Source organism: Anoplopoma fimbria, chromosome 9, assembly GCF_027596085.1.
Source record: "Anoplopoma fimbria isolate UVic2021 breed Golden Eagle Sablefish chromosome 9, Afim_UVic_2022, whole genome shotgun sequence".
NCBI classification, from domain to species: domain Eukaryota; kingdom Metazoa; phylum Chordata; class Actinopteri; order Perciformes; family Anoplopomatidae; genus Anoplopoma; species Anoplopoma fimbria.
Window position 1 is genome coordinate 12,573,599 of NC_072457.1, and position 11,306 is coordinate 12,584,904.

General features: G+C 38.9%; 2 protein-coding genes across 3 annotated transcripts; one reads left to right on the forward strand and one right to left on the reverse strand.

The window, feature by feature from the left end:
- The first annotated feature begins 320 nt into the window (after window positions 1-320).
- On the forward strand, window positions 321-7,429 carry elmod2 (ELMO/CED-12 domain containing 2). Of its 2 annotated transcripts, none has more exons than XM_054604010.1 (9): window positions 321-430; window positions 2,154-2,301; window positions 3,151-3,179; window positions 4,379-4,476; window positions 4,610-4,739; window positions 5,165-5,298; window positions 6,231-6,299; window positions 6,440-6,573; window positions 6,708-7,429. In XM_054604010.1, exons 2-9 carry the CDS (start codon window positions 2,157-2,159, stop codon window positions 6,863-6,865), a joined length of 897 nt encoding a protein of 298 aa, XP_054459985.1. In that variant the 5' UTR covers window positions 321-430; window positions 2,154-2,156; the 3' UTR covers window positions 6,866-7,429. The 2 variants fall into 2 exon arrangements, with proteins under 2 accessions (XP_054459985.1, XP_054459986.1); XM_054604011.1 differs by lacking the exon at window positions 321-430 and adding an exon at window positions 549-622.
- A 103-nt stretch (window positions 7,430-7,532) lies between these two features.
- On the reverse strand, window positions 7,533-11,073 carry ucp1 (uncoupling protein 1). Its single transcript, XM_054604012.1, has 7 exons — window positions 10,949-11,073; window positions 10,632-10,768; window positions 10,124-10,322; window positions 9,554-9,751; window positions 9,339-9,440; window positions 8,277-8,457; window positions 7,533-8,162 (listed from the first exon to the last, which is right to left on the reverse strand). The coding sequence occupies exons 2-7, from the start codon at window positions 10,755-10,757 to the stop codon at window positions 8,048-8,050; spliced, it is 921 nt and encodes a 306-aa protein (XP_054459987.1). The 5' UTR covers window positions 10,758-10,768; window positions 10,949-11,073; the 3' UTR covers window positions 7,533-8,047.
- Window positions 11,074-11,306: the final 233 nt, after the last annotated feature.

Sequence of the window (11,306 nt, forward strand, 5' to 3'; positions counted from 1 at the left end):
CTGCATTCCTATGTAGCTGTGAAGTACAGTCCATGCAGTGCAGACAGTACTTAGGTGTGAACAATAGATGTCGCTGCAGCAGCGTTGGACACGTAGACATGTCACTGAAAGGCTGCCCTGTGCTATGTTCAAAGACATCATGTAAATTCACAGACACAATAAAGTTTCTGGGAGTGTGTCCGCTATTTTGTGCCAAAAAATGTAAACCACCCGCTCTTTAAAAAAAACAAAACTTTCAAGAATAATGTTATGGTTGAATGTAAGTGTGCATGTAATCCAAAAATCTTCAATTTTCTGAGGTGCGTGTTTTCAGCTGAGTGTCTGGTGAGACCCTGAACGCATCAGAGCCAGACTGTTAATTTATCATACGCAGCTCAGATAGATGTAAGTGAGGACTGCTTTGTTATATATCTGTCGCTGCGAGAGAAAGGTAAGAGTAACTTCATCGTCTTCAATACTATAAATACTAAAAGGTACTTCAATGCTCCCGACGCACCCACAGCTAGCGTTAGCTCTCGGTGAACACAATGACAACCTGTTGTCTGCGGCGGTGAACAGTGAGGCTAGCTGTCACATGGGAGCTGTGATGGGAGTTTGAGCAGCTGCTTTATTAAAACTAGAGGTAGTAAGCAGTCAGTTTGGTAATATGTTTGCAGACTTTTTTTTGCGAACTTGCCACTTAACTCGTCTTATTTGTGTAGCTTAAACTAAACTGAAAGCTGTGAAGTTAGCATTAGCTGATGCTAGCTATTGTTTTGGACGTTCTTCCGGTATCCGGTCCTTTCACAATAAAAGCATCCCGTATTATTGTTGGTTATATATATATTTGTATTTTCATAGTGGTGTCCGATCAGCTGATCCACCTACAGTACCAGTCAAAAGTTTGGACACACCTTCTCATTCAACTACTTTGAAGAATGTAAAATATAAAACATATTCTGGTTTGTTGAGCATTTGTTTGTTTACCACATAATTCCATATGTGTTCCTTCATAGTTTGGATGTCTTCAATATTAATCCACAATGTAGAAAAAATAAAGAAAAACCATTGAATGAGAAGGTGTGTCCAAACTTTTGACTGGTACTGTATATTTGTTGAATAATTAATTATTAATATATAGTCTCAACTAACGTTATATGTCATTGTCAGTGACTCAATGTGTTTCAATCCCTTTCATAATAATGACATTATGGGAGAGTTGTTAGGTGGTGGTGGTGGAAAGTACATTATTCAAGCATTGTAACGTTACTGACAAATAGTTTAGATATACTTTACTGGTGTGTATACTTTTTATGCTACTTTGCACTTCTACTCCACTACTTTCAAAAGAAATATACTTTTCTTATCTTATTTGTGATTAATTGCTATAGATCAAAATTCATATCTTTAAAAAACAGTAGATAACATTTACAGCTGTAAAAATCAGCCGGTTATTCTAGTAGTTGAGTGTTGGAAAATCGTGTTTATGGTAAATCGATTAATTGTATAGGTCGCAAACGTGTTGTTTTGTTGTTGTTTTTTGTTCATTTTCTATAAGTAAATTAAGTGTAATATGTTTTTGCTTTTAAACTGTAGTTTGGACTAAACAAGACAGCGGATGACATCAACTTTGGTTCTAGGAAATTATGTTTTTTGTTTTGATTCTTAAAACCAAATGACAATCAATTAATAAAAAATAAATATATCAACAGATTAATCGATAATGGAAATAATAGTAAATTGAAGCTCTAATAAATCCTGCTCCATCTTGACCACCTACAACATTAAACGTGTCATTAAATCCTACTTGAATTTTGAAATTTGATTACTTAAATAAAATGTAATAGTAAGTTAAGATTTACTTGAACAATAATTACACACAGTACTTTTACTTTGTATGTCTTCATCCACCCATGTCCATTGGTATTTAGAACGGTCACCTAGCATGAGTATTTGACTGTCCATTGGCTTTGATCACATGTTTATTTTGTACTTTATACTGGCGAGCAGTTTGCTGATCCATTACTCGCCAGCACATTTATTGCAGCCTAGAATAAAAATAAAAGGGGTACATATTATGCCTGACACATGGCCGTTCTTCACTGTTGGCAAGCTGAGTTGAATTTGTCTGCTGAATTAAAGTGGCCGATATCTTTTATCTGTCCGTGTCGTAGAAGATGCTGGGATATATCTGGACGTACATCTACACGTCCATCCTAAGATACTGGCTGAAGTGGTTCATCCGACAGGCAACAGGGAAATGTGAGCTGCAGAGGATATGTTCTGGATACAAGCCTGGGGCTACAAGGACAACGAAAGCAGGTGAGTTAAATAAAACACTTTTACCGTTTAGTATAGACCTCTGGAGCTTGTCCAGAAAGCTGCAGCACGTCTGGTGTTCAATCACCCCAAGTTCTCCCACACAACTTCCCTTCTCCGTTCTCTACACTGGCTCCCTGTAAGAGCTCGCATCCAGTTTAAGACTCTGGTGCTAGCCTACAGGGCAGTGAAAGGAACAGCTCCTTCCTATCTCCAGGCCTTGGTCAAGCCCTACACCCCCGCCCGACCACTTCGCTCTGCTGCCTCGGGGCGATTGGTTGCCCCGTCGCTCAGAGGTCCCTGCGGCCGATCCACCCGGTCACAGCTTTTTCTGTCCTGGCCCCTCAGTGGTGGAATGAACTCCCCACTGACGTCAGGACAGCAGAGTCGCTGCCCATCTTTCGGCGCAGGCTGAAAACTCACCTCTTCAAGAAGCACTACCCTGAGCCTTCCTCGTAGCACTTATTGCATTCGTATTAGTTGTTGCACTCACTGTATTCGTATCAGTTCGCTGGACTTATTGAATTCGTATTCGTTTACTGCACTTATCCTATTCGTAGTAGTTTGTAGCACTTATTGTATTCGTATTAGTCTGTTGCAATTATTGTTTTCGTAGTAATTTGCCTCTGCACTATACTTTTGCTCTGGTTTATGCTTTAAGATGATTGTTTAAGAAAGGAGATGCACTTATGACTTCTGGTGACTAGTAGTTCTCTTGAATACCTATGTTGAATACACTTCCTGTAAGTCGCTTTGGATAAAAGCGTCTGCTAAATGACTGTAATGTAATGTAATGTAATGTAGTATACATTTTTTTTCTTACATTAATCTGCCTCTTGTGTCCTGTTGTAGAATATTCTCTGCGGTCTTCAAAGAACAAGGTAAGAAAATGTTAACTGACAGTTTTTTAGTAGGTAATGGAGTTTTTGTGGTCTCAGAATAACTTTCCCCCTGTGACCCTTAACTGGATAAGCAGGTTACGGAAAATGAATGAATGAATGAAAGAATAACTTTCAATATGACTGTTGCTGTTATTTCATGTTCAATTTAAAGTTAACTTTATGTATCTGAAAGCCAAACACGTGATCACTTTAGCACAAACTTGCTGAACAACAGGAACATTACATATATCCATTATGGTAAACAGTTAATAAATTAGGTCATTTGTCAGAAAAAAAATTATTATGGTTTCTCCTTAACAAATTTAGTAATGGATTAAATTTGTTTTAATGTCATTGCAAATTAATTATCTTATAGTTTGTCTTGGGTTGTTTAGATTATATCAGTTTGGGCTGTGGGAATTTAAAAATGGAAGGAATTTAAGGCTAAACATACTGTACAGACACACAGTCTAACATAAGTATATATCTAAAAAAACATGCAATCCACATAACCTACTCTATACATACAGTAAATATTTTAGGACAGGATTGGCTCATAAAAGCAGGTCTCTTAATCAAAATGCAAAGACGTGAGTTCTTAGAAGACACACCAAAAGGTGATTTTTCTCTGTTCCCGTACTGTTAGTGAGAGTGAGATGACAAGCAGTCATTGTTGGGTGGACATCAGACCCTAACAATGTAAAAAGGGTGGGGAGCCGCTATTAAGACACCAGGATTGGATGGTGGTGAAGAATGTGATCCTTCTTTGTAGATCTGAATAGTAATCTCACTGCAGATATAGAAGGTAGAAGCCTTTTTATTGATGTTCAAACTATGTGGACCCACAGAGATGACTAAAGGCAACACCCCTTTCTAAACTACTGACCTGTTCATTATCTGTTGAATGTGTGAACTCCAATAAAGACATATCCTGTGAGTTTTATCATTCCTTATCTTTCAATACACTAGCCCAGTTTAGATGAACTGACTCTTCTTGTCATTTATAGCAAGGTAAGCATTTTCCGATAAACAGTCCATTCAGTGTAGAAACAGAAGGGCTTTGTCATTTTTCTTTGCAAGGTATTTCTTCAATGTGGCTGACAGCAGATTATATAGCAGCAATATTTTGTCTGGTAGTTCGTTGCATCGTTCATTTTCTGTGACTACCCCCTCCTCTCCTTTGCTTTCCTCCTCTGTAGGTTTTGAGAAGAGCTTTGGAAACCAACAAGGATAATTTAGAGCAATGTGTGGATCAAATTATGAAGGAGAAGAATGTCAAACCCCAGAAAGATCCACTGTAAGGAATTTATCCATTATTTTTAGGTTGTTTTCACCAGCAATTCTTTTATTTCCAAATCATCATTAATTGTAGTGAAAGCTTCATTTCTGAGTCAATGTATTCATTGTTTGTTTAATCTCTCTACATTTAGCTTCAAGGGAAGCCTACACATCTGCCTGTTACAAATAACAGGAAACAGCAGCCTGTATATATCTGTGGAAGATTTGAGAAAAGAAGTCTTCAACTCGGAAAACCAAGAACACGAGGCCATGCTGTTGAAGGTGTGTGCTGCTACTTCTGGATCCAGTTGATAATATGTTTTAGCTGCTTGGTTACTGTTCCACACAATAAATAAGTATCTGTCTGATATATACGTATATATCTGGATCAGTCCTAGTGGATTTTTTTTTTTATTTGATTGACAGACACTTATTTTGTAACGGCTTTGATGCCATGAACTAACTACCACTACTACTGCTAACATAGATGCAGCAGACGCAGTTTAGGCTTTAGAGGGAGAGACAAGATTTATTGTCTGAAAAGTATTTGAGTTAAACAGTGCAATAAATTAGTATGGTTACAGTATGAAAGGTATCAATTATGAATCCAAAATGTTCTTCACATTTTTCTGCACAAAATTATTTGCCCTTTAAGCCTGTAGAGTGGAAATTAAAATGTGTAACCCTACAATTATTTGTACTCTCAGCTGTGGGACCTGTTGATGCCAGCAGTCAAACTGGAATCGAGGATAACCAAACAGTGGGGAGATATTGGATTCCAAGGAGATGACCCCAAGACTGATTTCAGAGGAATGGGAATGCTGGGCCTAATCAACCTTGTGTGAGTCCTCAATGAATAACAATGAAGAATTTAATAACTATGTTATTAAGAACTGCAGATATTATCACTCTGATCATTAAGCCCATTGCCATCTACTGTCCTCTCTACACTATCAACATGAATTTTATTTTTGATTGAAATACCTTTTTGGACTTTTGGAAATGGTAAAACATGGCACAGATACAGAAAGTTGACCAAGAAAACCCAACTTGTTTTTTCCAGCTGTGTGTCAAAATGAGCCACACAGTCAGCAGGACTTCATACTTTGCTGCAGCAACGGTTATTACATACATTCTTACCAAAATAATGGACATTAAAACATTCCAAGCAGAAATGTGTATCCAAATACATATTCACATCATTGTTTAGATGATTTGCACACACATAATCAGTACCATACACTCAGAAAAAGCTCGAACCTTGTAGGGTCTATGTCCAAACATTAAGCCAGGCACAGATACAGTGAGGCAGGCTGATCCCTGTTAATGATTTATCTGTGTGGAGTCATCTAGTAGCCTATATTGCATAACACACCGTCACTTCTCAAACAAATGAAAGCTTTCGCAGAATATCGAGAGAGAGAGAGAGAGAGAGAGACTGTATCAAAACTGTATGCCTACTTTACCCACAGTGCAACTCAACCACCGACAGTTGGGTCGGATATTCAGGGTTGTTAAGCTTGTAGCGGCTAATTTAAAAGCCACAAAAGGCTTCATACAACCCTTTTCACATATGCAGTAGTACTCCTTAAGACCTTTACACTGACTTTGATTTGTAAAATCAGTTGAGTTCACCTTTTTAAGAGTTATGGTTATTGCCGGCAACTACTAGATAACTGGTGAACGTGATCTTATTTGTAGATTAAGCTAGAAAGTACAAGCAAAGTATAGGACTGTTTAAACAATGATTATACTGAAATGTTTTTCTTACAGTTTTTTCAGTGAAAACTACACAGAGGTGGCTCGTCAGGTGTTGTCTCATGCAAACCATCCTAAACTAGGGTAAGATACATTCCTATATGTACACATGGAATATCGGCATATTTTCAGGCAAAACTTTGATCTAACTAAATCATTCACTTTCTATGTTCAGACACTTTTGGCATGCACTTAAAGCTAATTTTGCATTCTTCATATTTCAGGTATTCGTATGCCATCGTTGGGATCAACTTGACAGAGATGGCCTACAGTCTCCTGAAGAGTGGGGCTTTGAAACCCCATTTCTACAACACAGTACTGGGAACACCGGAGCTCCAACACTTTCATCAGCTATACTGTGAGTGAAGTCAATCACATCAGTTTTCTGATTCTTTCCATTTTCTATAAAAAATACAGAACTAAATAGAAGATAATAAAGTTTTGTCTGCTTTTATAAAGAATTCTCTAAAATGTGGGTTTCTTCTGTTACAGGTTATCTGGCATATGAATTTGATAAATTCTGGGTGGCAGAAGAACCAGAAAGCATCATGCAGTTCAATCAATACAGAGAAAAATTCCATGACATCGTCAAGACACATCTACAGGACCCTGATGTTACCCTCACACTGACTGTCCGTTCTAAAAACTAACATTATTCAGAAATATTCTCTCACCTCTCCATGGACCCTGACTTTGTTCAATTGTAAAGGGAGATGCGGTGCTCAACATTAAAAACCTAAAAATCAGACAGAAGCTGTTTGGTCACTTGAATACAAACAAATTTATCCTCATATATTTGGTTTTGTGGTCCACTATTCACACTTAGTTTTAAAATAGAGCACAAATTTACACTCTGTACCTCAAAAATGACCATTCCAGTGTTTAATTAACCTTTGTGAAGGAGAAATGAGAGCTGCTGCAGAGGACTGTAGAGATATCAGCTCTGTCTTTTGTGAGGATTTAAGCACTTCCAGTGGGCAAGCTGCCAATTTGTTGCAGTTAAAGGTTATTAAAAAATTGCTAATAACTACCATATTTGTAGCTGTCTTGTTTGTATTTACGTAAGCAAGACTTATGCGTTCTCACACTTGTTGCGCTCAGGAATATAATTTTTATGTCCAGAGACCAAGGCTAAATGTTTGCATGTTTTAATGTGTCCCTGTTGATAACATCTGTATCCTGTAATATAGGTGGTGTGGAACTCAAACTGGTTGTTTGCCTCCATTTTCATAAATTTGTATGTCTGAGGACTGCATTTTTATTATGCGATTTGCTTTTGAGGAAGGTATGTAATGATTAACACATCTGACCCAAAGGTAATAAATACACATTTTAATGTTTTGAAATGTGTTTTTTTGTGGTGAAAGTGATCACAAGTTACTAAGGAAGCACAAGGTCTGTAAGACAAGTACAATTTCACATAAAACTGTTTGACATTTTATTATGGGCACCAGTATTATTTAAAGGTGCACTGCTGTAAGCTGGCTAAAATGCATCATTGGCAGACTTAGATTCATAGATGTTAAAGTTCAGACTCAACTTCCAAAAAGTGGTTTATCTCAACCGAGTGTTCGCACCATTCACTTCCATTAAATCTAAAATGGGTTCATAATGAAAAACGATAAATATAAAGATAGATCTGCATTTCAGTTCAACATAAAGTCAAATACAAGGTACACTTCACTCAAATATTACTTTTTCAACAAAGGATTTTCTTCTTTGTCTCCATAAGACAAAAAGAATGAAAACTAAAATGCGAGTTGATATTTCTTCATCGATGTTCTAACCCAGTGGTGGTTCAGATTTTTCAGTCAAATTGTCAAATGTGAATATTAATTTCTGTCCTCAATCCTCTTCTTTGTGACCATCATGGCTCTCTTGATTTGTTCGAATGAGACAAACATCACAACGTTCCACGATCCCAACCTCAGAAATGAGGGCACAAATCTACAGGAAATAGAGAAAATGAAGCCTTGCTGAAAACATTTTTATCAAATGACCTCAAGTACAAATATTCCTAAACAACTGAGTGCGTGCTGAGGTCAGAGAGGACGAGCTCACCCTTTGTAGAAAGCCGTCGGTCCCTCTTTAGTCATCATGGTCCAGGCACAGTTGATGGCACTCTTGTACTGACCAGGTGGAGAGTTCATGTATCTAGTTTTCACCACATCTACAGGGGAAGCTATCACTGTTGTGACAAAACCGGCACCAAACGCAGATAAAAAGTGACAAGGAAGATTGTCTGTGGAGAGAAAGATTGTGAACAAAACAACTTGAGATTATAAATTAGAGTAATCAGAGGGCCTTTGTTCTGTGCTGAGCAGTACAGAAACTCATGTCAGCACATTATAAAACTTTGTGAATGGGGCAATATAAATGATTGAGATAAATGTTGTATTAACTACTGTATTTACAGCACTGTGAGGGGAAAATACACCATTTGCTGTTATCAGCTGTGCTTGACTTGAAGGGGTGAGAGGGTGTGTGGATTTCTAACCCAATCAGCTGTCTTCTCTGGGATGGCAGTGTGTGTGTGTGTGTGTGTGTGTGTGTGTGTGTGTGTGAGTGTGAGTGTGTGTGTGTGTGTGTGTGTGTGTGTGTGTGTGTGTGTGTGTGTGTGTGTGTGTGTGTGTGTGTGTGTGAGTGAGTGAGTGAGTGAGTGAGTGAGTGAGTGAGTGAGTGAGTGAGTGAGTGAGTGAGTGAGTGAGTGTGAGACCCAGGTACACATGCATGAACTCTCTCACTCACCTGACAGCAGTTTGTGTTTTAGGATGGCCTCTTTTATCAGGTCGTATGTAACCAGTTCCGTGCAGTTGACAAGTGCATTTCTTGTGATGTTAGGTAGTGTTGTATTAACTACTGTATTTACAGCACTGTGAGGGGAAAATACACCATGTGCTGTTATCAGCTGTGCTTGACTTGAAGGGGTGAGAGGGTGTGTGGATTTCTAACCCAATCAGCTGTCTTCTCTGGGATGGCAGTGTGTGTGTGTGTGTGTGTGTGTGTGTGTGTGTGTGTGTGTGTGTGTGTGTGTGTGTGTGTGTGTGTGTGTGTGTGTGTGTGTGTGTGAGTGTGAGTGTGAGTGTGAGACCCAGGTACACATGCATGAGCTCTCTCACTCACCTGACAGCAGTTTGTGTTTTAGGATGGCCTCTTTTATCAGGTCGTATGTAACCAGTTCCGTGCAGTTGACAAGTGCATTTCTTGTGATGTTAGGTAGTGTGCCTAAAGAAGGCAGAAAAAAATGATCACTAATCAATTGTACATCATTTCAGGGCCTTGTTTTCATGGCAGGTGAGACCCAAATGAGTAACTTATTCCTTATTCCTAAATTGCACCTTTCCAGAGTCCTCGTATGCCTTCATTCTGGAAGATGTGTTTGTAGGCCTGCATGGTGCCACTGTACCGACGAGCCACACCGTTCAGGGTTATCTGGGCCTGGAATCGAACCTTGACTACATCAGTGGGCTGTGCGAAAGACACCGCCATGGCGCCCGTAGTGCAACCAGCCAGGATTCGTACCAGTACACCGGGGTCTGGAGGGGGAAAGACAGGAACAACAAGCGATGAAATAAAAGTACATCTACTCGATATATATACATATATTTGTATGTGCATGTGTGAGATATTTAAACACACGCTATCTCTAAAATGAAGTCTTAATTCTCAATTAAAACATAGTAATACATTACGCTTTACTCTAAACTATTATTCCACCTAATATTGACCTAATCTTACAAGTTGTGTACTTAAATTACTTGGTATTGTAATTGTATCCCAATATTAATTTTCTATTACTATTACTCCTATCTATATTGTACATACAGAAGCTGTTGTACTTCTCTCAGTGCTGCATAAGTTATCCCTCCACTGTTGCTCCTGCATGTACTTCAAGAGTAACCACTTACTGTCTTTGCCACCAGTGTAGAAATCTCGGACATTGTCGTAGAGGCCGATTCTGACTGAGGCGAAGCACACTTGTCTCTGCAGCCCGGCCACCAGCCCGTTGTACAGAGACCTGGGCCCCTCTGTTCGGATCATGGTGCTGATCGTCCCAAACACCCCTCTGTAGCGGATGCCTTCCATTCCCTTCATCTCTCCCTGAATCTGTGGTCACAGATTCAGATTGTACTCAAGGCTAAAACCAGCTTAACAGAACAAAAGTAGAAAGATCCTTAGACTAAATGGTGCAGCGTATTGTTACAGAAATGTTAATGAGTGCAATAGATTTTGGGGGAAGGAAGTGGACAAAGTTGAAAGGCAACAGCAGCCAACAACACACTGTGTTCCAGCATTGTAAAAAGCAGTGTAAAGATCAGTATCACAATAATATATCCGATGCATAGCAGCAAATGTGAAGGAAGCATGTTATGGGATCCTGGAGATGAGTGAGTGTCAGTGTCATTGAACATATACCTGTAGTCTGACTTTTGCTGTGTCCAGGGGAAATGTGAAAAGGTCAGCAACACAGGCTGCAGCCCCAGCACTCGCCATCTTCACCCCCAGTGGAGGCGGAACATCTGAGGGTTTAAGTCCCACCATGTTTCCTAATACTGGATTCACAGGTATGCACAAACACACAGAAACACACAGTCAGAGCAAATTACCAGGAGAAAACCACCATATATATCTCATATACTAATCATTCATCCTTTCAAGTAAAAGACTTGTGAATCTTTTATGAGCCGACAATCAAAGTGTATATTGATGATAAAAACATAAAACATACTTACAATGTTTGTCTAAAATGTAAGGTTCCCTTTGATCCTCAGTAGTTTGTTACCGGGCAGATTTTGATTGGCCAGATTATAATCCATAAAAGGTGCCACTCCGCAGAAAGGGAAGATGCATCTTTAGCTCTGTATTTATATCTAATCCGGCTGGCTTTTTTACGACATCCACAGAGAGGCGTTTCTGTGTACTGCTGCATGGGTCAAATCAAAGTCCACAGACTGTCACAAAGTCAATGTTCAATTTACCTCACAATGCAGGCACATTTCAGAAAAACAACCTTCTTTACTTCCCCCATTCTGGGACTGAAACATCTGTACCTTTTAATCCAAGTTGTGGTTTCCAAAAGTATCTATAAAC

Coding starts and splice junctions, on each gene's coding strand:
- elmod2 (XM_054604010.1), top strand. CDS start 2,157: ATGCTGGGATATATCTGGACGTACATCTACACGTCCATCCTAAGATAC. Junction 4,740..5,164: donor ACGAGGCCATGCTGTTGAAG/GTGTGTGCTGCT, acceptor TTGTACTCTCAG/CTGTGGGACCTGTTGATGCC. Junction 6,300..6,439: donor GCAAACCATCCTAAACTAGG/GTAAGATACATT, acceptor TTCATATTTCAG/GTATTCGTATGCCATCGTTG.
- ucp1 (XM_054604012.1), bottom strand. CDS start 10,757: ATGGTGGGACTTAAACCCTCAGATGTTCCGCCTCCACTGGGGGTGAAG. Junction 9,752..10,123: donor CTACACTGGTGGCAAAGACA/GTAAGTGGTTAC, acceptor TTCCCCCTCCAG/ACCCCGGTGTACTGGTACGA. Junction 8,458..9,338: donor AAAACACAAACTGCTGTCAG/GTGAGTGAGAGA, acceptor TTCTCTCCACAG/ACAATCTTCCTTGTCACTTT.